General features: G+C 54.7%; 2 protein-coding genes across 2 annotated transcripts in view; both read left to right on the top strand.

Annotated features, from left to right (window-relative positions):
• Positions 1–19,691, top strand: part of LOC140681477 (uncharacterized) — a 472,703-nt gene that overhangs the window by 161,800 nt on the left and 291,212 nt on the right. The window contains 1 exon segment of the mRNA XM_072921312.1: positions 17,607–18,268. Coding sequence (XP_072777413.1) covers positions 17,607–18,268 — 662 coding nt within the window.
• Positions 993–2,110, top strand: LOC140681460 (olfactory receptor 14J1-like). Its single transcript, XM_072921291.1, has 2 exons — positions 993–1,543; positions 2,104–2,110. Exons 1-2 carry the CDS (start codon positions 993–995, stop codon positions 2,108–2,110), a joined length of 558 nt encoding a protein of 185 aa, XP_072777392.1.

Below are 19,691 nucleotides of genomic sequence, written 5' to 3' on the forward strand. Positions count from 1 at the left end.
CCCTTAAGGCCCAGGGAGAGGCCCCTGGGCAGTGCCCTGTGCTGGGAGGGGTCTAAAGGGCAGAGCTGAGCCCCCAGGGCAGGGCTGGGCTCTGGCAACACTGGCAGGGACAAGGCTTGGATAGAGAGAAACAGCTCCCAGTAGGTACAGCTCCAGGCAGCAGAGAGCCAGAGGAACCCTGAATATCCCTTCCTGTTCAGCAACTAAGGAAAAAAAGGAGAGAAGGGATTAGGGAAATTTATTTTGAAATTGGTGCCATCAAAATGTCACTGTATTTTTCAGGGATGCTTTAAGTTCAATCACACTGAAATAAAGGAGATGAATCACACTGAAATAAAGGAGATGAAATGAGCAAAGGGCAGCTGTGTGGGGACACGCAGGTCTGATGGCACTGGAGCACAGGGAGCCCTGTTTTCCCTCTGGACTTCTCAGCGTGCAGGCTGAGAGCAATGCTGAAGATAATATGAGGCAGTAACTCAGCAGTAGAAAGACCAAGTCAAAAATAAAAAAAAAAGTTTAGTGAAGTTCCCTCAGAGGAAGAGAAGTAATTTTGGAAAGATTTCAAATAGAAAACATAGGATGGATTAGAAGAAATTTGCCCTACCTTGTAAAGTTTTTTTTTTTTTTTTAATTCCCAGAGGGAAGAAATGTCCAACAGCAGCTCCATCAGCCACTTCCTCCTGCTGGCACTGGCAGACACGCGGCAGCTGCAGCTCCTGCACTTCTGCCTCTTCCTGGGCATCTCCCTGGCTGCCCTCCTGGGCAACGGCCTCATCATCAGCGCCGTAGCCTGCGGCCACCACCTGCACACACCCATGTTCTTCTTCCTGCTCAACCTGGCCCTCAGCGACCTGGGCTCCATCTGCACCACTGTCCCCAAAGCCATGCACAATTCCCTCTGGGACACCAGGGACATCTCCTACACAGGATGTGCTGCACAGCTCTTTTTCTTTGCCATCTTCATCTCAGCAGAGGTTTCCATCCTGACCATCATGTGCTACGACCGCTACGTGTCCATCTGCAAACCCCTGCACTACGGGACCCTCCTGGGCAGCAGAGCTTGTGCCCACATGGCAGCAGCTGCCTGGGCCAGTGCCTTTCTCAATGCTCTGATGCACACAGCCAATACATTTTCCCTGCCCCTGTGCCATGGCAATGCCCTGGGACAGTTCTTCTGTGAAATCGCCCAGATCCTCAAACTCTCCTGCTCCAAATCCTATCTCAGGGAACTTGGGCTCAGTGCTCTTAGTGTGTGTTTAGGATTTGGATGTTTTGTGTTCATTGTTTTCTCCTATGTGCAGATCTTCAGGGCTGTGCTGAGGATCCCCTCTGAGCAGGGACGGCACAAAGCCTTTTCCACCTGCCTCCCTCACCTGGCCGTGGTCTCTCTATTCCTCAGCACTGCAGTGTTTGCTCACCTGAAGCCCCCCTCTATGTCCTCCCCATCCCTGGATCTGGCCCTGTCAGTTCTGTACTCGGTGGTGCCTCCAGCCCTGAACCCCCTCATCTACAGCCTGAGGAACAAGGAGCTCAAGGCTGCAGTGTGGACACTGATGACTGGATGCTTTCAGGAACATTAAACTGCTGGCCCAATTTCTGCAAAACACTTGTAATACAAGTAAACTTTGATACTTCTTGTTGTTTTCCTTTTGGAGGTTCTTTTTCTTTGTTTTACATTTTAATGTTGTCCACAAAGAAATGTCAGGGGCCCCTGTTTGCATTACACACAGCAGGCGGGAGCACACACATGCTGGGGCTGTGGGGACATGGACCTGAGGGAGTACAAATGCCATCAGCCCCTGGGGCCAGGAAGGGCTGGGGGACGCCAGGGAAACCACTCAGCTTTGTCCTGGCCTCTGCAGTCAGCCAGAAAGTTTCTTGCCATCAGCTGGAAGTTTCCTGTCCCACTGCAGACACTGCTGCTCAGAGCCAGGGCTGCCTGGCAGCCACCCCCAAACTGCCCTGAGCATTTCCTTGGCTTCATCTTTGCTTTCTTTATTTCCCCTGCTACAGATTTCTTCCTGCTGCCCGCCCCTTTTCCCTCTCCTGCAAGCTGCCCATCCCTGTTTGCTCTTTCCTCTCTGGCCCCACTCCCCATTGCAGTTCCTGACTTGGCACCATGGGAACGTCCCTTGGGGAGCAGGATCATCCCACAAGCGCTGCAGGAATTGTCTGCAGGCTCCTGCAGTTCTCCCTGCTGCTCCCTTGCCAGAGGCACCCCAGGCCAGGGGGCACATCTGGGCTGCTGTGTCTGGCTGTGGGGCTCCCTGTTCTGGGCAGTGAGGAGGAGCTGCAGAGGCTCTGCAGGACTGACAGGATGGGCTTTGGGGCTGTGAGGAGAAGCTGAGGGACCTGGGCTGCTGGAGCTTCTGAAGAGGAGGCCCAGGGCTCCTCCTGCAACTGCTCCAAGGGTGGATTCAGAGAATCACAAAATCAGCAAGGTTGGAAAAGACCTTGGAGATCATCAAGTCCAACCTGTGCCCTGACACTGCCTTGTCTCCCCTGAGCCTCCTCTTCTCCAGGATGAACAACCCCAGCTCCCTCAGCCACTCCTCACAGGAATTGTGCTCCAGACCCCTCACCAGCCATGTTGCCCTTCTCTGGACACGCTCCAGCCCCTCCACATCCTTCCTAAATTGAGGGGCCCAGAACTGGACACAGCACTCGAGGTGCTGCCCAACCAGTGCCCAGCACAGGGGAAGAATCACTGCCCTGCTCCTGCTGGCCACACCATTCCTGATCCAGGCCAGGAGCCATTGGCCTTCTTGGCCACCTGGGCACACGGCTGGCTCATGTCCAGCCTGCTGTCCATCAGTCCCTGCAGGTCCCTTTCTGCCTGGCTGCTGTCCAGCCCCTCTGTCCCCAGCCTGTAGCGCTGCAGGGGTTGTTGTGGCCAAAGTGCAGGACCCGGCACTTGGACTTGTTAAACCTCACCTTGTTGGATTTGGGACCTCTGCAGAGCCCTCCTACCCTCCAGCAGATCAACATTCCCAGCCAGCTTGGTGTCACCAGGGTTCCATGTGGCCCCAGAGTGTCCCAATGGTCTCCATGACTCCATGGGGCCTCCCAGTGTCACAATGTCCCTTTGGTTCCATGGGACCCCTTGGTGTCACAAAGTCCCTTGGATCCTTGGGCCCTGCAGTGTCACAATGTCACCGTGGTCCCCAAGGCCCTGCAGTGTCACAGTGGATCCTTGGTTCCATGAGGCCTGGCAGGGCAGCAATGCTCTCCTTGGTCCCACAGTGTCACAGTGGCCTCTTGGTCCCCAGGGACACTGTCAGTCTGTGGTGGTGGCGGCACAACTTTCCCTGGGAGTGTTTTGTGCTAACGGGCAGAGCCACGGGAGCCCAGCACACACACACACACACGGAGCAGCTCGGCAGTGAGGACACGGGAGGGCCCAGGCATGGAGCTCCAACGAGGGTTTATCAGGGTCTGACGCTCCAGGGCTCTGGGGGTTAAAGACAAAGACAAAGGAGGGTTTAGGGTGTAAATACGGGAAAAGAGGGGCTGGAGGAGAGCGTCAGGGATCTCAGGGTTTAGGGGTGGTACACAGGGAAAGGGACTAATAGGGAATGCCAGGGTTGATAGGTGGGCACATAAACCAATGGGAAAATAGGGAAGGGAGAACTTGCTAGAACATGAACATATCAGGGTAAAAGGGGTAGGAAAGGCCAACAGGCCAATGGGGACAGAACTGGGACAAATTAACACAGTGCTGCAGAGCACCATGGGGGAAGCTTCTGTCCTCACCCTGAGCTGTGAGGAATGCCCAGAGCCTACGGTGCATTTCTCCAGGGGATCGCTTTTGCCCTCTCCCCAGTAAGCTCACAGGCCTCCACAAACACACACTGGAGATGTCTGGGGCCATTCATCATTTCTCTGCTCTCAGCACCGAGGCAATGGACTCTGGCACAGCTCTGAGCTCATGCCCATGGCAACCACCCCTGGCCATGGGGCTCCATGGAGCTGCTCTCAGGAAACCCCCCAAGAGCTGGGGAGTGCCCCAAAACTGCCTCAGGAATGTGAGACACCCCAGCATCTCCGCATGAATGTAGACTATTCAAACACTCACTCAGTAATGGGCTCCCCCTATCTTAATCACCCCCAAATTTTGGCTGTCTCATTCCAGACCCCACCCCACCTCCCAAATGCCAACCTCTACCCATGCGACCCCTCCTGCACATCAAGATCCCTTCCCAAGCTGTACTTCCCCCATTTCACACCTCCCAATCCCCATCCCACCCATCCCACCCCACCCAATGCTCATCTCACCCTCCTGATTTGCATCCCTCATTGCCCAATCCCCTTCCAACCCAATTTCACCCTCAGAGGCAGTGGAATCGAGTAATTTTGGGGTGCGATTCAGCAGTTTTTAGTGGCACTGAGTGGATTTAAGCAGAAAGATCAGTCCCTCTCAACTTTTGGAGTGCCAAGAAAAAAAGACAACTAAAACAAATAGCCCCCAAACTCCCCCATACCCTCACAGATATCTCTTGAAATCCATGATTCCTCAAAACACAAGTAAAATGTGAGGCTTTAGATGACTTTAATGCATTTGTTGATTTTAACCCCAATTTTCTGTGTTTTGAAGGGAGGAAGATAAAAGATAATAAGAGGCAAAATAAAATAACAGCAGCCACTTCCCTCTGTGTATCACAGGGCATGTGGGTCACCAGGGCTCTGACCAGGGTGGGTCCTCTGATGGGGATGGAGCTGGAGCAGTGCACGAAGCTCCTCCTGCAGGCGGGGTTCTCGCAGGGCTTCCCTTACCGGTGCCTCCGCTGGTGCCGGGTAAAGAATGAGCGGTCTGAGAAGCTCTTCCCGCACCGGGGACACTCGTAGGGCCTCTCCCCGGTGTGGATGCGCCGGTGGGTGACGAGGGTGGAGTTGTGCTTGAAGCCCTTCCCGCAGTCGGGGCAGCGGAAGGGCCTCTCCTGTCTGTGAATCCGCTGATGTACAAGGAGATGGGAGCTGGTGTGAAACCTCTTCCCACACTCAGGACACTCGTAGGGCCTCTCCCCAGTGTGGAACCTCTGGTGGACAATCAGGTCAGACCTGTGGCTGAAGCTGTTCCCACATTCCCCACACTCGTAAGGCCGTTCCCCAGTGTGGATCCTCTGGTGGCAGATCAGGTTGAAATTCTTCCTGAAGCTCTTCCCACACTCCGAGCACTCGTAGGGCCCCTCCCTGTCACGAGGCTGCTCCTGGACCACCAGCTCTGATCCCTGGCTGAAGCTCTGCCCACCTCCCCGGCACAGGGTGGGTCTTTCCTCCTCAGGTCCTGGTGATCTGCGTGTGCAGCCCCTCCTCCTGTGGGATCTCCGGGGCTTTTCCTCCCCGTTGGATTCCTCTGCCATGGAGCCACTCAAAACAGCCTCTTCCACGATGTTCTGCTGGAGGGATTTGTCCTCCCTGGTCTCCATCCTCAGCTCCTGCTCTGGGGGAGGAAGGACAAGGAGAGGATGGGATTTGCCTCCGTGCCACAGGGAAGGGCAAGGAGATCCCCCCAGTGCGTCCCCAGCAGGAGGGCACCGGCAGCGGGGCTGTCCTGCAGCCGGGGGCCGTGCTGGGCTGGGAGATGGAGCAGGAGAGAGGGGGAAAGGGGCACTGACTTCCTCCTCACCTGCCTGGGGGTCCTGAGACATTTTCCTCACAGCCTTCTCCTCCATCCAGCCAAAGTCTGGGAGTGGGAAATCCTGGTTTGGGAAAAACAAGGTGTGAACACCTTGGGGTGGGGATTCCTCCTGCCCAAATCCATCTCCAGATGTCTCCTGGTGTCCATAAAAACCTCCAAAATCATGAGTGAATCAAAAAAAAGCCACCAGGAGTGTTTCATTTCCAGTCTCATCCCTCTGAGGTTCTGGTGTCCCCCGTCTCAGGGCTGCTGGGGATCCTCGAGGGTCCTGGGGATCCCCCTTCTCCAGGGTCCTGCTTAGGGATGCTGGGGGGTTTTGCAGTACAAGGGTCCCCCTCTCCAGCCTCCCCCCAGTCCAGGCATTTGGGGGTCACCCCCTCCCCATCACCCTGTCCTGGTTTAGGGCAAGTTCTGGAGAAAACCCCCAAAGGGGATTTTCTAGAAAGCAGATTCAAGTGGTCTCTCCCCCAACCAGTTTGGGAAAAGATTTCCTAGGAGAAAAATAAAAAAAAACCTGTTTATTTAACAGGCAAAGCATTCACCAGCACAAAACATGAACAATATTAAACAATAAAACCTGTTGTTGCTCCAAAAGAGATGACAAACTCAGAAAGTCCCTCCGTGGGCTGCAGCTCGGCTCACTCAGGCTCTGATCAGTCCCTCCATGGCCCAGGCTCAGCCCAGTGGGCCACAGGTGTGAGCTACTGGTGCTCTTCTGGTGTTCAGTCCAGAGCAGGTTTAAACAGCTCCAAAGAAAAAGAAAAACCACAGCCCAGGGAACTTCTGTGCCTCAGCGAGCTAAAAACTAACTAAAAGCAAAGGAGAGCTCTGTCCTGCTGTCTGTTGGCAGACAACTGATACCTCAGGTTCAAGTTTTTCTGTTCTGTTTCAGTGTGCAGCTTCTAGCTTGAGATTAAGTGTTCCTGGGATCTTTTCACAGGGTGGTGAAGACAAAACAATCCTGTTCTAGATGGAGAGTCAAGGACAATCTCTTCAAACTTCAGGCCCAAAGCACAAACAACAGGAAAAGCATAGGGCAGGCAAGCAAGGAGGATGAAAGTTCATAATTGGAAGGTATTAATTGCGCTGTTAAATCCTGTATGCAAACGGACTAACAGTTTTAAAAATGTGAGAACTCATGGCCAAGCCCTCTTTTGCTTCCATCTCGGAGCCATCCGGGCAGAGCCCCGACCGTGGCTCCGGCACTGCCGGGGTGTGGCCTTTGAAGGCACTTCAATAAATATCCACCTTATTCCTCTTGGCTCCGTCTGGCCTCTGTCCCAGCTCCTTAAGGCATCTCAGCAGCCCAGGAGCCGGAATGTGGAGGGGTGAGTGCAGCTCCTGAAAACAAACTGCGCGCTTCTTCCTCCCCCTCTTCGCTCTCAGAACCAGCCCTGAAGGTGCAGAACTCATTTCGGGGCCAAATGGACCAATGGGGGTACGAGCATCGTGAGGTCACCCCAGGACAGGCCCTGCCAGGCTCAGGGGTCCCGTCCCCGCCTCATCTCCGGCTGCCGGGGGTCCCCCAGCTCCGGTATCGCCCCTTCCCCTCTGCCGCCCCGGGGGTCCCACGTTCCGCAGCCCCGGCTCTCACGGGGATCCCCAAAACCAATGTCCCGCCCTGTCAGCACCGGGCCAGCCCCGCGTGGTCCCCCGGGACCCTCCGAGGGGCGATCACAGCTCCTCTCCCCCCGAAAAAGCTCCTCTTGGGGAGCCCGGAGGGATCCGGGGCTCGGCATCTGCCGGCTCCGAGCGCTCTCCAGAAAAATCCTCCCGGAGACCCCTCGATAGAGCCGGGGCGAGCTCGGCCTCCCCCTGCCCTGCGGCTCGGGGCTGGGGCGATGCTGGCGGGGCAGGGGGTGCTGCAGCCCCGGCGTGCGGGCGGTGCGAGCGGCGGGATTCTCCCGCTCCTGCTCCCGCCGCTCCTCCTGTCCCTCCTCCTCCTCCCGCAGCCCCTCCGCTCCAGCCCGGAGCTCTCGGGCACTTAAGCCACAACAAGCATACCTTGTGAACAAAGGAATCACCCTTAAAACTACACTATTGCATATTCATATATCCTTCATGGTTATGCATACATTCTATTTAAAACAAGAAACTCTTGTCTGTTATATGCCAACTGTTTCCTTTAATCCCCATGGCAAGGCCTGAAGAAATTAGCTTCTTCTGACAAGAAAACCATAAATTCCTCTTCTCTGGAAGCTTTAGGCGTTCTGTGATGGTTACGTCAAAGCGAGTCTCTCATTCCTTAAAATAAAAAACAAAACACATAAGGAGTTTCTATTTTAACTACGAAAGCTTCATTTTCACTACAAAACTACATTTACCATGCTATTAAAATGTTAATACAGCACTACGAATCAAACTAACATAATACATACAGTAACTATGCGCAAAGAGCCATATATTTTGCGTTTTTCACATTGGGTGCCTCCTGGATTGCCCCCGGAAAGAGCCCATCCCTGCACCGAGCCACGTTTTTTCATTTGTAAATGAGGTCTTTCTTTCTCTGTCATCTGTGGTTTCTGCAGCCCCGGCTGCTGCTTCTGGCCTTTTAAAATTTTTAAAAATCTTTTTGTACAAGCACAACTGACTTGATGCATATTTTACATAAGCACGAATTATTCCATAACATATATTACAATGGGGCTGCACAGATCCCCCTGCAGCTCCGTGGGGATGCAGAGATCCCCCTGCAGCCCCTGGAGGAGCCAGGCTGGAGCTCGGGGATGCCTGAGAGGAGGCTGTGACCCCGTGGGCAGAGGGGCCCCGCTGGAGCAGCCTGGCCTGGCAGGACCGAGCCCGTGGCACAGTGACCCACGCTGCAGCACTTGGAGGGGGCTGTGCCCCAGGGGATGGACTCGGCTCGGAGAAGTTCCTGGAGAAGTCTCGGCTGGGAGAGAGCGCAGGGTGCAGCAGGGAACGACTCCTGTCCCTGAGCAGAGGGAGAAGCCGCGGGGGATGAGCTGAGCACGGCCCCATTCCCTGTCTCCTGCCCTGCCGGGGGAGGAGGTGCAGCTGGGAGCAGGGAGGCCTGGGGAAAGCTGCATTTAAGGCTCTGCACTGACTTCTCCTCATCCTGCTCTGAGTCTTTGGAGTTTTCTGCCAGAAATCTCTCCCCTCCCCCGCTCACCCACAGGGCTTTGGGCAGGTTTCCCTTTTTGGGGGAAATGAAAGCGAAGCACCGATGCACTAATGAGGGGCAGGAGAAGGGAGGCTCCCGGGCTTCCCGCAGAGCCGGAGGCACGGAAGGCGCAGGGCCGGGAAAGCCGTGGCGGGAGGTGCGGAGAAGTTTGTTTGTGTGGGCAGCTCAATCCCGCCTCGGGCCCGGGCCCGTCCCGGGGCTGTTGCTCATCTCCGGCTTTGCCCTCACGCAGCGCGGGGGCCCTGAGAGCGCGGGGCGAGTCTGGGCCGTGCGCAGAGCCCGCCCCGAGCTCGCTGCCATTGGCCGCTGGTGCCGTCAGTCGTGGTTGCGGCGCGCTGATTGGTGGGAGCGGGGCGCAGCACGGCCCCGGCGGCGGGCTGAGGGCGGCCGTGGGCGGGCAGCGGCGCCATTGGCGCCGGGAGCGTCTGTGCGGGCCCGGGAGCGGCGGCAGCGGCCGGAGCGCGGTGAGGCGGCGTCGGCGGAGCTCGGAGGCGGCCCCGGCGCAGGTGGGAGCCGCGCTGGGTTCTGCGGGGGCTCGGGGCTGGCTGCGGGCGGAGGGGGCGGCAGGGGGCTGCGGCGGGTCGGTGGTGCCGTGTCCGGCCCGTGCTGGCCCCGGGCTGAGGGCGCGGCGGGAGCGGCTGCCCGCGGTCTCCTTCCCGCCGGGGCCTGGGCAGGAGCCGCTGCCGGAGCAGCGCTGGCTCGGCCCGGCTGCTGTGGGTAGGACAGAGGGGGCTGCCCCGCGGCCGGGAGCGTGCGGGGAAATTCCCGTCGCCGGAGGTTTCCGTGGCCGGAGGAGAGCGAGGAGTCCTGTAAAAGTGACTTTATTGCCGAGCAGGGGGAGAGGCCGTGGGGCATTTGCCGTGCGCTCTCTGCCATGGTTGTAGTCCGCAGCCTCCTTTTTATCCTCATTTTCCCGGCCGCATCTCCCTCTGCCTTTGCCCACGGGCTGAGGTCCTTGGAAGGTTCAGACTTCCCGATGCGCCTGCTGCCTGTCCTCGTTAATATGCACCCTCCTTTTGTATAACAGCCGATATTCATGGCTCTGTTAAGCCTTTGTTCTCCTAGGAGTACAGGAATTTAGCGGGACTTTGAGAAATTGTGTGTCTCAATTTGTGAAATTTATTGGAACTGATGGTTTCCCCCTTTACTTCCTTATCTACAGGTGCCTGGCCCTATCTCCAGGCAGATTCACTCCTCAACTCTGTTTTGTTCTTCCCGGGTCCTCTTTAGTTTTGGGATTATTCTCGGTGCCTTCATTCCCTGTCCTTTTGTAGCCGTTTGTGGATCAGGAGGCCTGGCTGCCGCCTGCATCCCCTGGCTCAGCTGCTGGATGAGCTGCACTGCCAAGGTGTGGAGCATGGTGAAAAGATGAGAGTTGCTGCAGCACAGAAGAGGAGAAGCAGCATTCGTTTAACCCCTGGTGTGCCGGGGAGCCACGAAAGCGTGTCCCATTCCCATCCTTTCCATGTTTGGACCAATACATAAACTGTTCACCTATTTCTTTTTTTATCTTTTTCACCACTTTCCTTTTGTCATCTCTTTGCCAACATCAGTTTGAGCCATTTGGTTTTCACAAACTCCTCCTTTTTCTGCTAACAGATAATCTGATCCCATCCCCATGTGAAATGTTGTGTTCCTCTTTCAGTGGAAGGTCAGGAGCTGGAGCTGTCTAGTTGCTTCTTCTTTTGAGGACAGCTTTTAATCTAATGATGCCGTTGAAATGATAAATGGGTCCTGTCTCCTGGTATGAATTAGTTTGGGTTCCCAGGGGCTGGTCCGTGGTGTTGTAGGATTTGTTCTGGTGGCCCTTCATCTTTTTCCCATTTCTGGGTGCTCCCTCAAGCTGAGGCTGCATCAATGACTGCATTTTTCTAAATACATCATCAAATACTTGAATTCCAACTAATTTCTCTGAACTTGTTCTAGCAAAAACCCCAGTGCTCCGATACACGCCGTACAGCACAGACAGGGGCAGCAGATGTTGGAGTGGGCAGGGGGATGATCCCCCCCTTATTTTAGTGAAGTTTTCACAACATTCTCCATTTGCTGTTTCCCTTTGCAGCCTCAGCCATTTCTGTTTCAGAGTCAGATCCTCACCATGGGCTCTGCCTTCAGCCGTGCAGATTCCATCTGTGCAAGCAGGCAGAGCTTGGGGTGAGGGGCAGAGGGAATCAGCCAATTCCTGCCCCAGGCAAGAAGAGCCAGGTACATTGTCCCCACTCTGCCCCAGCAGTGTTAATTTGCATTTCTAAAGCTCCTCCTGGGTGCCTGGAATGCAGCTTCTCTTCCAGAGCAGCTTCAGCAGCCTCACATGTGCCCCCCCCAACCTGCTGCTTTTTTTTTTTTTTCTTTCAAATATTCTATTTATTTTCTTTTCCTTCAAATCTTCTATTTATGAGTTAAAGGGTCACCATTAAATCTCTTCTAGCTTCACAAAATGTTGGCTTAAGGTGAACGTCGAAAAACCCAGACCAAAATTTTTCTATCTCTAAGAGACACACACAAACATATACAAAAAATTTCGAAGTCAATTAAATTTTTTCTACTTCTCCTCTAAGTAAAAACTCATTCTCTCATCCCTTACCCAAACCTAACTGGCAATACGGAAGTAGGAGTAATTTAAAAATAGTCTAATGCTCTAAACTTAGCACTGAAACTGCAGGAAAAAGAAAAACTCCAACAATATGTTTATTGTTAGAGTCAAGGCATTCCTTGATTCTGGCCAGGATGTGCAACAGAAATCATTCCATCCCCACATAGCCCGGGTGTGCAGAGAAAATCGTTCCATGACACCTAAAGTATCAGTAAAATATATTGGATTATATAATAAATAAAATACTATCGGAATAAAAGCTCCGTGGCTTTTACTAGATTTTTCCCAAACTTGATACAGTCAGAACCAGTCTAAATCCACTGGTTTAATGTTCCAAAGTTTCAAGTAGTGCAGTTTTTAGTATTTGGTTTCCTATTGGACCCGGATTTCTTTGCTTCAGCTGTTAATGAGGTGGGAAGTGCTGGATTTCCTTCTCAGCCTTTTGCAGACCAGGTGTCTGCAGCCCTGGCAGTGTATGGGGTAGGTGGTGGTTGCTGTTTGCTGCTGGGGTTGATGTTTTGCTGCTGGGTGTTATCTTTGTGGGTATCTTTTGGGCCATTCCCAGTGTGTTGAGATGTTAAACTCATCTCCATTGAGTGGTGTAACATCCCTTAACAAAACCTTTAACATTTCTTTCCCCAGGGCCAAGGCAAAGCAAGCCTGAGTAGAGAAATCAAAGGTAAACAATGTTAAAGTCTATGAGCTGGTGTATTTTGCATCAATGCCATGGCAGGCAGGGCAGTGTGTGAGTGTAAGTGAGAGCCAGAGTGGAATTGTCCCGTGCTCTTGCCCAGCAGCTGTGGCAGGGCAGGCCCAGAGAGCGCTGAAGCTGCAGCAGTGGCAGCAAGGGCTGTCCCCGGTGGCTGGAGCTGCCAAAGGAGGGTGGCCAGGCCGAGGATTTCAGCAGAGGATGTGTGGGCCGATGTCCTGCTTGGATGTTGGCAACAGCAAAGTGCCAAGGCAGGCTCTGTGCCAGCCCAGCTTCCTGGGGGAGAGATTGCACCAGAGACAGGATTCTGGCCACAGACTGCTTTAAATGTGCATCCCTTATCTCCACCCTGCACTAGGTGGAGAATTCCCAGGGTAAGGAATTCCCGAGATCAATTGCAAGGGGAAATAATTGAATATCTGCCCTGGGTCTGGCTCTTCTTCTTGCCCAAGCCAATGGCAAAAGCCGTACCCATGGCATCTTGGTTTCTATCCCCAGCTTCCAAAGGTGTTTCTTCCCCTTTCATTCTTTGTACCCAGCCTGAGCTCTGGGGGTGCCAGGGGTTCTGGAGGTCCCATTGTATTCCTAAAGCTGCCATAACCCCCTGGAGGATCTTTCCTGTAAAATGAATTCTGCTGTCTGAGTCTGTTGCTTCCACAATGCCTTTTATTGGAGTAATGTCTTTTAGAAATACCTTAAGAAGTGATCCAGTGGTTGCTGAGCAATCAGAATTGCTTTTGCCCCCCTGTTAGGTGAGATGGTGTCACCAGAAGATATTGAAGCCTTCCTGCTCAGGGCATTCAGTGCCAGGCTCTTACAAGCACACACAGCTGTGCCGGTTGAGCTGACCATGGGGGGTAACCTGGGCTTTGTCTGATTCCCTTTCCTCAATAACAGCGTGTCTTGGAACTCTTTTCCCTTCTGCTGCCCTTGAAGAGCCATCCACAAAGACATTTTCTGCCTCAGGCCAGGCAATGTCTCCTGAATCTCCCCCAGGCTGGGTCTGGAGCTGTGTCACTTGAATGCAGTGCTGGGTTTCTTCCCAGCCCCTCTGGGGGCTGTTCAAACAGGAGGCTGGGTTAAACCCTTCCCCTGTCCTCAGTTCTGAATCCTCCTGTGCCACTGAACAAGTTTCACACTGTAATAACCGAGCACTGCTCATCCATTGCGAGGCTCTTTTGGTTATCAAAGCTTGAACTTGATGGCAGACTGGAACAGTTGGAGATCCTGTTGTCATCAGGTTTTGGGCCTTGGTTCCCGTTGAAGCTGTGGCTGCACAATTCTGCAGGCAATGAGGCCACTGTGGCCACTGGGTGAAACATTTTGGCCTAAGGATTTCTTTTGGCATGGCCCTGTTGAATATTCACCTACAATTCCATTTTCTTTTCTGAGTCTGGAAGAGCCAGAGCTGAGGAATCAATATTTTTGGTTTTTCATTTTCTCAGGTTTTGCTCTCTTTCTCCTGTCCATACCACAGCATGGAGGCTTTCTGAGTTTAAATAGTCCTACAATGTTCTGGCTGGAATCCTCAGTCCATGTTGTGTAATTCCCTGTTTATCCTTAAAATTGTCTCTGCTCCTTTTTGGTCCTGGATAACGTTACTTCTGAGATTGCCCACACCTTCTCTTGGTCATTCAACCACATAACTTCAGTCAGAATATGTCCCAAATATTTAACGTTTTTCTCCACCATTTGCACTTTTTCCCTTAATACTCAAAAGTTGTTTTTTATCTAGAAAATTCAGCCATTTAATAGAGGCTTTGTCTACCACTTGTTCTTGTGCTCCTCATTGGAGCCATCTGATTCCCTGACTGGCAGGATAGGAGTGCTGTAGGGAGACATCCCTGGCTCCAAAAGCCCTGCCTTTAGCAGGGACTCCATACCAGGCTGTGAGCCCTTCCTTCCCTCCCCTGGAACAGGGTGTTGCTTTTAGCCCCCACTTGTCCTGGTTGCTTCCAAGTAATTTGGAGACGCTCCACATCAAATTTTCCCTCTTTCCCTGGGGCTGCCAACACCTCTGGGTTCCCTTCAGCATAGGCCTTGCCAGACATTTGACACAAAGGTACAGCAGCAATAGCCTCTGTATCACCTTTTACAGTATTACAATGCCACCATCAAATTCCTTCCTAGTTAATAACAATCACAGTAGGAAGAAAAGAAATCGGTTTATTTCAAACCTATCCCCCACAGCTCCTAAGAGTGATTGAACAAATGATACCAGTTCAGCTTTTCCATTTATTCCCTTAATAATGAAAACATTCCTTTACAATTTTCCCCCCTTAGGTGTAAGATTCAGAGTGGATGGAGAGGCCCCTGTGTCCATCAGGAGAGGCCTCCTCTGGATGCAGACCCAGCCTGGATGTTCTCCAGGGCTGCAGTGTGGTGGGTCCCCGGTGGGATGGGAGCTCAGAGAGCCCTGACAATCCATGTCCATGCAGGGGTGGACTCGCTCCTCCTGAGGGTGCTGCTGTCTGTGCTTGCAGTGTCCTTGTGGGCTGCAGCTGGAGCCCTGACTCCTTCCCAGGGGCTGTTTGGGTGGGCTCTGCCCTGGCCAGGAGGGCAATGTCTCTGCCAGGTGCTTGTGGCCGACGCCGTCCCCTGGGTGCTGGGGCCCCCTTGGGCCCTGGGGTTGGTCCCTCAGGGGCTGTGGGAACTCTGCCATGGCCTTTGCCTTCAGCTTGGCCTTTTGCTCATCCCTCCTTGCCTTCAGCTGCTGTGCCTTTGTGCCCAAGTGCTGCAGGGCCTTCTTGTGCCACTCCTGCAGCCCCGGTCACTGCCTGTGGGTGCTCATCCTCTGAGAGCTGCTGAGCTTTCTGCAAAATCTTTCCTTTCTGCAGGGACCAAAGCCAAATCCTTCACAGAAAATCCTGATCTTTCCATGTGCACTCTGCATTTCCCAGATGTTGCTTTGTTTTGCTCCTTGTGCTCAGGGTCCCCTGCACAGCCCGTGTGGCAGAGCCGGTGCCTGTCCTGCCGCAGTGTCCAAAGGCGGCCCCCCCGGCGGGCAGGGCCGGCAGCTCCCCGGGGCCGGGCAGCGGCCGGGGCGTCCCGCAGCCTCCTGGGGGCCGGGGGCCACTGCCGGCCCTGCCCGGGGCTGGTGGGGTCAGGCAGCGCCCGGCGCTGAGCCCCGGCTGCCCCACAGCCCCGGCCCGGCCCCGCAGCTCCCCACAGGCCCCCAGCCCTGCTCCCGGTCCCGCACCTCTGCGCCCGCTGCTGCCGCTGCCCACCACAGAGAAACCCCTGACATCCTGACCTCCTGCTTTTCCTCTCCTGGAAACTGGGAATTCAAAGTATCAGCTGGCAAATTGTCAGGATAAGACCCTGCTGAAAAACATCTCAGTCCTGAGTATTTTTCTGTTCCTCCTCTTTTCCATCATCCATTTTCTTACCACATAGATTCCTCCTGCTGCTTCTTGCCTGAACCATATTGCTGCACACTCCCCTTCACCTGTTTCCTTCCCAGCACACCAACACCGTCCATCCCCTGTTGTCCAAATCCCTTCTCCCCTTCCCTTATTGCCCCCCTGGGTTCCATGTCCTTAATTACCTCTGGGGGAATGTGCAAACTACCACCACATTCTCCCAAGGGACCCTTCAGAGACATTTTGGGATCATCATCCCTTTGGCCAGGAGCCCTCCCTGGCTTTCCCTTTTCTCCCCTCCATGGGTGCCCTGCCATGTTCACTCCCCGAAGATCCCAGGGCACTCACTGATGAGATTTTCAGTGCTCTCTCCCTGCTGACTCTTCACAGACCCCACTGATGTGTCACTTGTCTGTCTCCTGGTCACTCCCGGGTCCCCAATCAATCCCCGGTGCCGCTGCCAGCCAAGGGAGCCGATCACCCAAAGTGGGTGAGGCACCTTCAGCTGCACTCCCTGCCCCAGGGTGTGCGGGAAAATTGACATCACCAGAGGATTCTGTCCACAAAGCAGACAGAGGAGTCCTGTAAATGGAATTTCATTCTTAAAAATGAGAGCGGCCATGGTACATTCCCCATGGGATCTCTCCAATTGTTGGAGGACACAGCCTCCTTTTCATCCTAATTCTCCTGGCCACATCTCCCTCTGCTTTCCCCATTGGCTGAAGTACTTGAGAGCTACAGACTTCCTAATCCACCTACTACATACTCCCTTAATATGCTCCCTGCTTTTATATAGCAAATGATACTCATGGCTCTGTTAAGTCTTTGTTGTTCTTCTGGAAGTTCATGAATAGAGCAGGACCTTGGTTGAGCAGCAGTCTGTGTCATCAACTGATAAAATTTTCTGAAACTGATGGCTTCTCCTGTCACTTCCTTATGTACAGGTTCCTGGCCCTATCTCCGAGCAGATTCAGAGCATCTGTTTGTAAAGACACTTTGCTCTTGTTCCTTTCATGGGGGTCCCCCGTTTGTGGGACATCCCCCCTGTAGCAGGGTGTCCCCTCTTTGCTGCAGGCGCAGCCCTCAGGCAGAGCTCAGCCAATCAGAGCCCGCGGCGCTGATGACTCACCAGTTGCCAGGCAGACTCGCAGCTCTCCGCGTTCCCCACCTGGACCCCACCTGCGCCCCCCCCTCGGTCCCATCGCCCCCGCGAGGGGAATTTGGGGAGGTGGGAGTGGGGCAGCGCCAAGGCCGGGCCCCCCCGCGCTGTCCTGGCGGGAGCGGCTGCAGTGGGGACCGAGTGCGGGCGGGAGCGGCCGAGAGCCCAGCGCTGCCCCAGCCCGACCTGCCCCAGCTCCATCCCTGCCCCTCGGCTGGGATGCTGTGGGTCTGGGGGAAGAGGGAGCCGGCAGTGGGTGCTGGGCCTGGGGGCAGGAGGAGAAGGGAAGGAGAAGCAGGCTTGAGGAACAGAATGGTCAAACGATGCAGGTGGTGGGAGAGGGTTGGATTGTGCAGGAGAAGGAGGAATAGCAGGAGGAAGAGGAGTGTGAGGAAGAGGAGGGACACAGGAGGAGGAGGAGCAGAAAGAGGAAGCAGCAGAAGGTTCCACCCCTCCCTGTATCTGCAGCCTCCCCCCAGCCCCAGGAGCGTTGCTCCCCCCACATGCAGCAGGTGACTGTGGAGGGGGATCCAGGATTTTCATGGGGTAGATCTTGGTGTTTCTGAGCTTTCTTGGGCTAAATATTGTTGCTTTGGTTTTATGTGGCAGCTGAATCTTTATGTTTTGGAGGAGGTTTTTGCTGACTTGTGATGTTTGGGGAGTTTTTGATCTGTATCTTGAAGTTTGTGGAATTTTTGGGCTGAATCTTGGTGTTTTGGAGGTTCTTACAGACACAAGATTCCCAATGACTTCCTGAGATGAACTGGGGCAAGGAGGAACCTCCAGTCCAAGGTGCTCTCCTCTTGTTTTTTTCCCCAAACCAGGATTTTTCATTCCCTGGGCGTGTCTGGATGGAGGAGGAAGAAAAGCCCCGGAGATGCTGCAGGAGGAGGAGCTGCAAACCCAGCCCAGGGAGCTGCAGGGAGGAAAGAGCCCCCCTGAGCCAGGAAGGTGGGCGGAGATCCAGCGGGAGCTCGGAGCTGGTGGAGAAGTCTCATGGCAGGGAGAAGCCCCACAAGTGCTTGGAATGTGGGAAGGGTTTCAGCTGGAGATCCCATCTGATCCGGCACCAGAGGATCCACACTGGGGAGAGGCCCTACGAGTGTGGGGAGTGTGGGAAGAGGTTTCGGACCAGCTTCGATCTCCTTCTACATGAGCGGAGTCACACAGAGGAGAGGCCCTTCCGCTGCCCCGACTGCGGGGAGGGCTTCAAGCGAAACTCCAACCTCATCAGGCACCGGCGCATCCACACCGGGGAGAGGCCCTATGAGTGTGGGAAGTGTGGGAAGGGTTTCAGACAGAAGTCTGGCCTGATTGAGCACCAGGTGATCCACACTGGGGAACGGCCCTATGAGTGCTTGGAATGTGGGAAGAGCTTTGGGCGGAGCTCAGACCTGAGAACACACCAGCGCATCCACACCGGGGAGAGGCCCTACGAGTGTGGGAAGTGTGGGAAGAGGTTTCAGACCAGCTCCAATCTCCTCCTACATGAGCGGATTCACACAGAGGAGAGGCCCTTCCGCTGCCCCGACTGCGGGAAGGGCTTCAACCAAAACTCCAGCCTCACCAGGCACCGGTGCATCCACACCGGGGAGAGGCCCTACAAGTGTGGGGAGTGTGGGAAGAGCTTCTCCAGGAGCTCAAACTTGACCCAGCACCAACGGAGGCACCACTAAGGGAAGCCCTGTGAGTGCCCCGAGTGAGGGAAGAGCTTGGAGTGAGGGAAGAGAGTGAGAGAAGAGCTTGGAGTGAGGGAAGAGAGTGAGGGAAGAGCTTGGTGCGCTGCTGCAGCTCCATCCCCCATGGGAGGATCCGGGCTGGATGATCCCCAGTGACCCCCGTTGTGCAGAGCTCTGGTGATCCGTGGTCCTGGTGATCCCTGTTCGGTGTGGGGAAGGTGTTGGCTTCTTCTCCTTGTGCTGCTGTGATTTGGGGGGGTTCCCATGGATGGGGGATGGGAGGTGAGTGGGGGGTCCTGGTGCACTGCGGGGGGCTCATGGCTCGGGGTGTCCCAGCGCTTTGGGGGAGTCAGGGAAGGGGGGAAGGCAGTGAATGGGGGGGTCCCAGTAAATTGGGGGGGGCACTGATGATAACAGGGGATCCTGGGAGACAACGGGAAGGAAAGGACCAAACCCTAAGGGACTCCCCTAGTGCAGGTGAACCGCCCATGCCCCCCCAGCCCTTGGGGTCCCCCACAGTCCCTGCACTGTTCCTGGGGGTCCCACGGCTCTGGGGGGGTCAAAGCGGAGGGGATGGAACCTCTGTTATGGATGGGGGCACAAAGGGGGTCCGGGCCCAGTGCTCGGCGGGGTCGGTGCACGAGGTGGGCCCGGTCCCTGTCCCGGTGCACGGGGGTTGTGCTGCCTGGGGGGTCACGGTGCTTGTGGGGTTCCCAGGGTTCGATGGGGGTCCGGTCCCTATCCCGGTGCTTGGTGAGGAGGGGGCAGTGCCCAGGGGGCTCCCACTGCTCAGTAATTGGGGGGTGTCAGAATCCAGGACATCCCTCTGGCTGCCCTGGATGGCTCCAGACCCTGGCAGGGGCCTCGGAGACCTTGGCATGGTGTCAAGAACACCGGTGGCTTTGGTTTTAGCCCCTGGAGAAAATTGCCAACTTTGTATGGGGAATTACAAGGCACAAGGGTTTGAGTAGCGTGGTAGGTGAATTAACACAGGGTGGAAAAGTAGAATTTTAACACTTTAAAATACGGGGTTCAATGGGACAAGGTGGAGGGATCTGGGTGTGTCCTGAGCTTCTTCTCCTTCTTTTTGCCCTCCATGTCTTGCTGTGATGGTGACACTTTTCTTTTAGTTGAAGGTAGAGACACACTGTCCAACATAAACGATAGATATTGGCACGTTATTGTAAACACAGTACAGGTAGTTTTTAGTGTAGAAGGCAAACAGCGCCCTGAGGGCAGGGAGACTGCCACAGACTGACCTGCTAGACAGAGCTCAGCAGAGCGGACAAAGCGTGTTAGAGAAAAGGGAAAATAAACGGCCCTGAGAAGCAAAGCTCCGCATCTCGACTCCTTCTCTGCCCGCGCGGGCTGGGAGAAAAGGACTTTTCACAATCTGTCGAGAGTTTAGC

The sequence above is a fragment of the Taeniopygia guttata genome, chromosome 36, assembly GCF_048771995.1.
Source record: "Taeniopygia guttata chromosome 36, bTaeGut7.mat, whole genome shotgun sequence".
NCBI classification, from domain to species: domain Eukaryota; kingdom Metazoa; phylum Chordata; class Aves; order Passeriformes; family Estrildidae; genus Taeniopygia; species Taeniopygia guttata.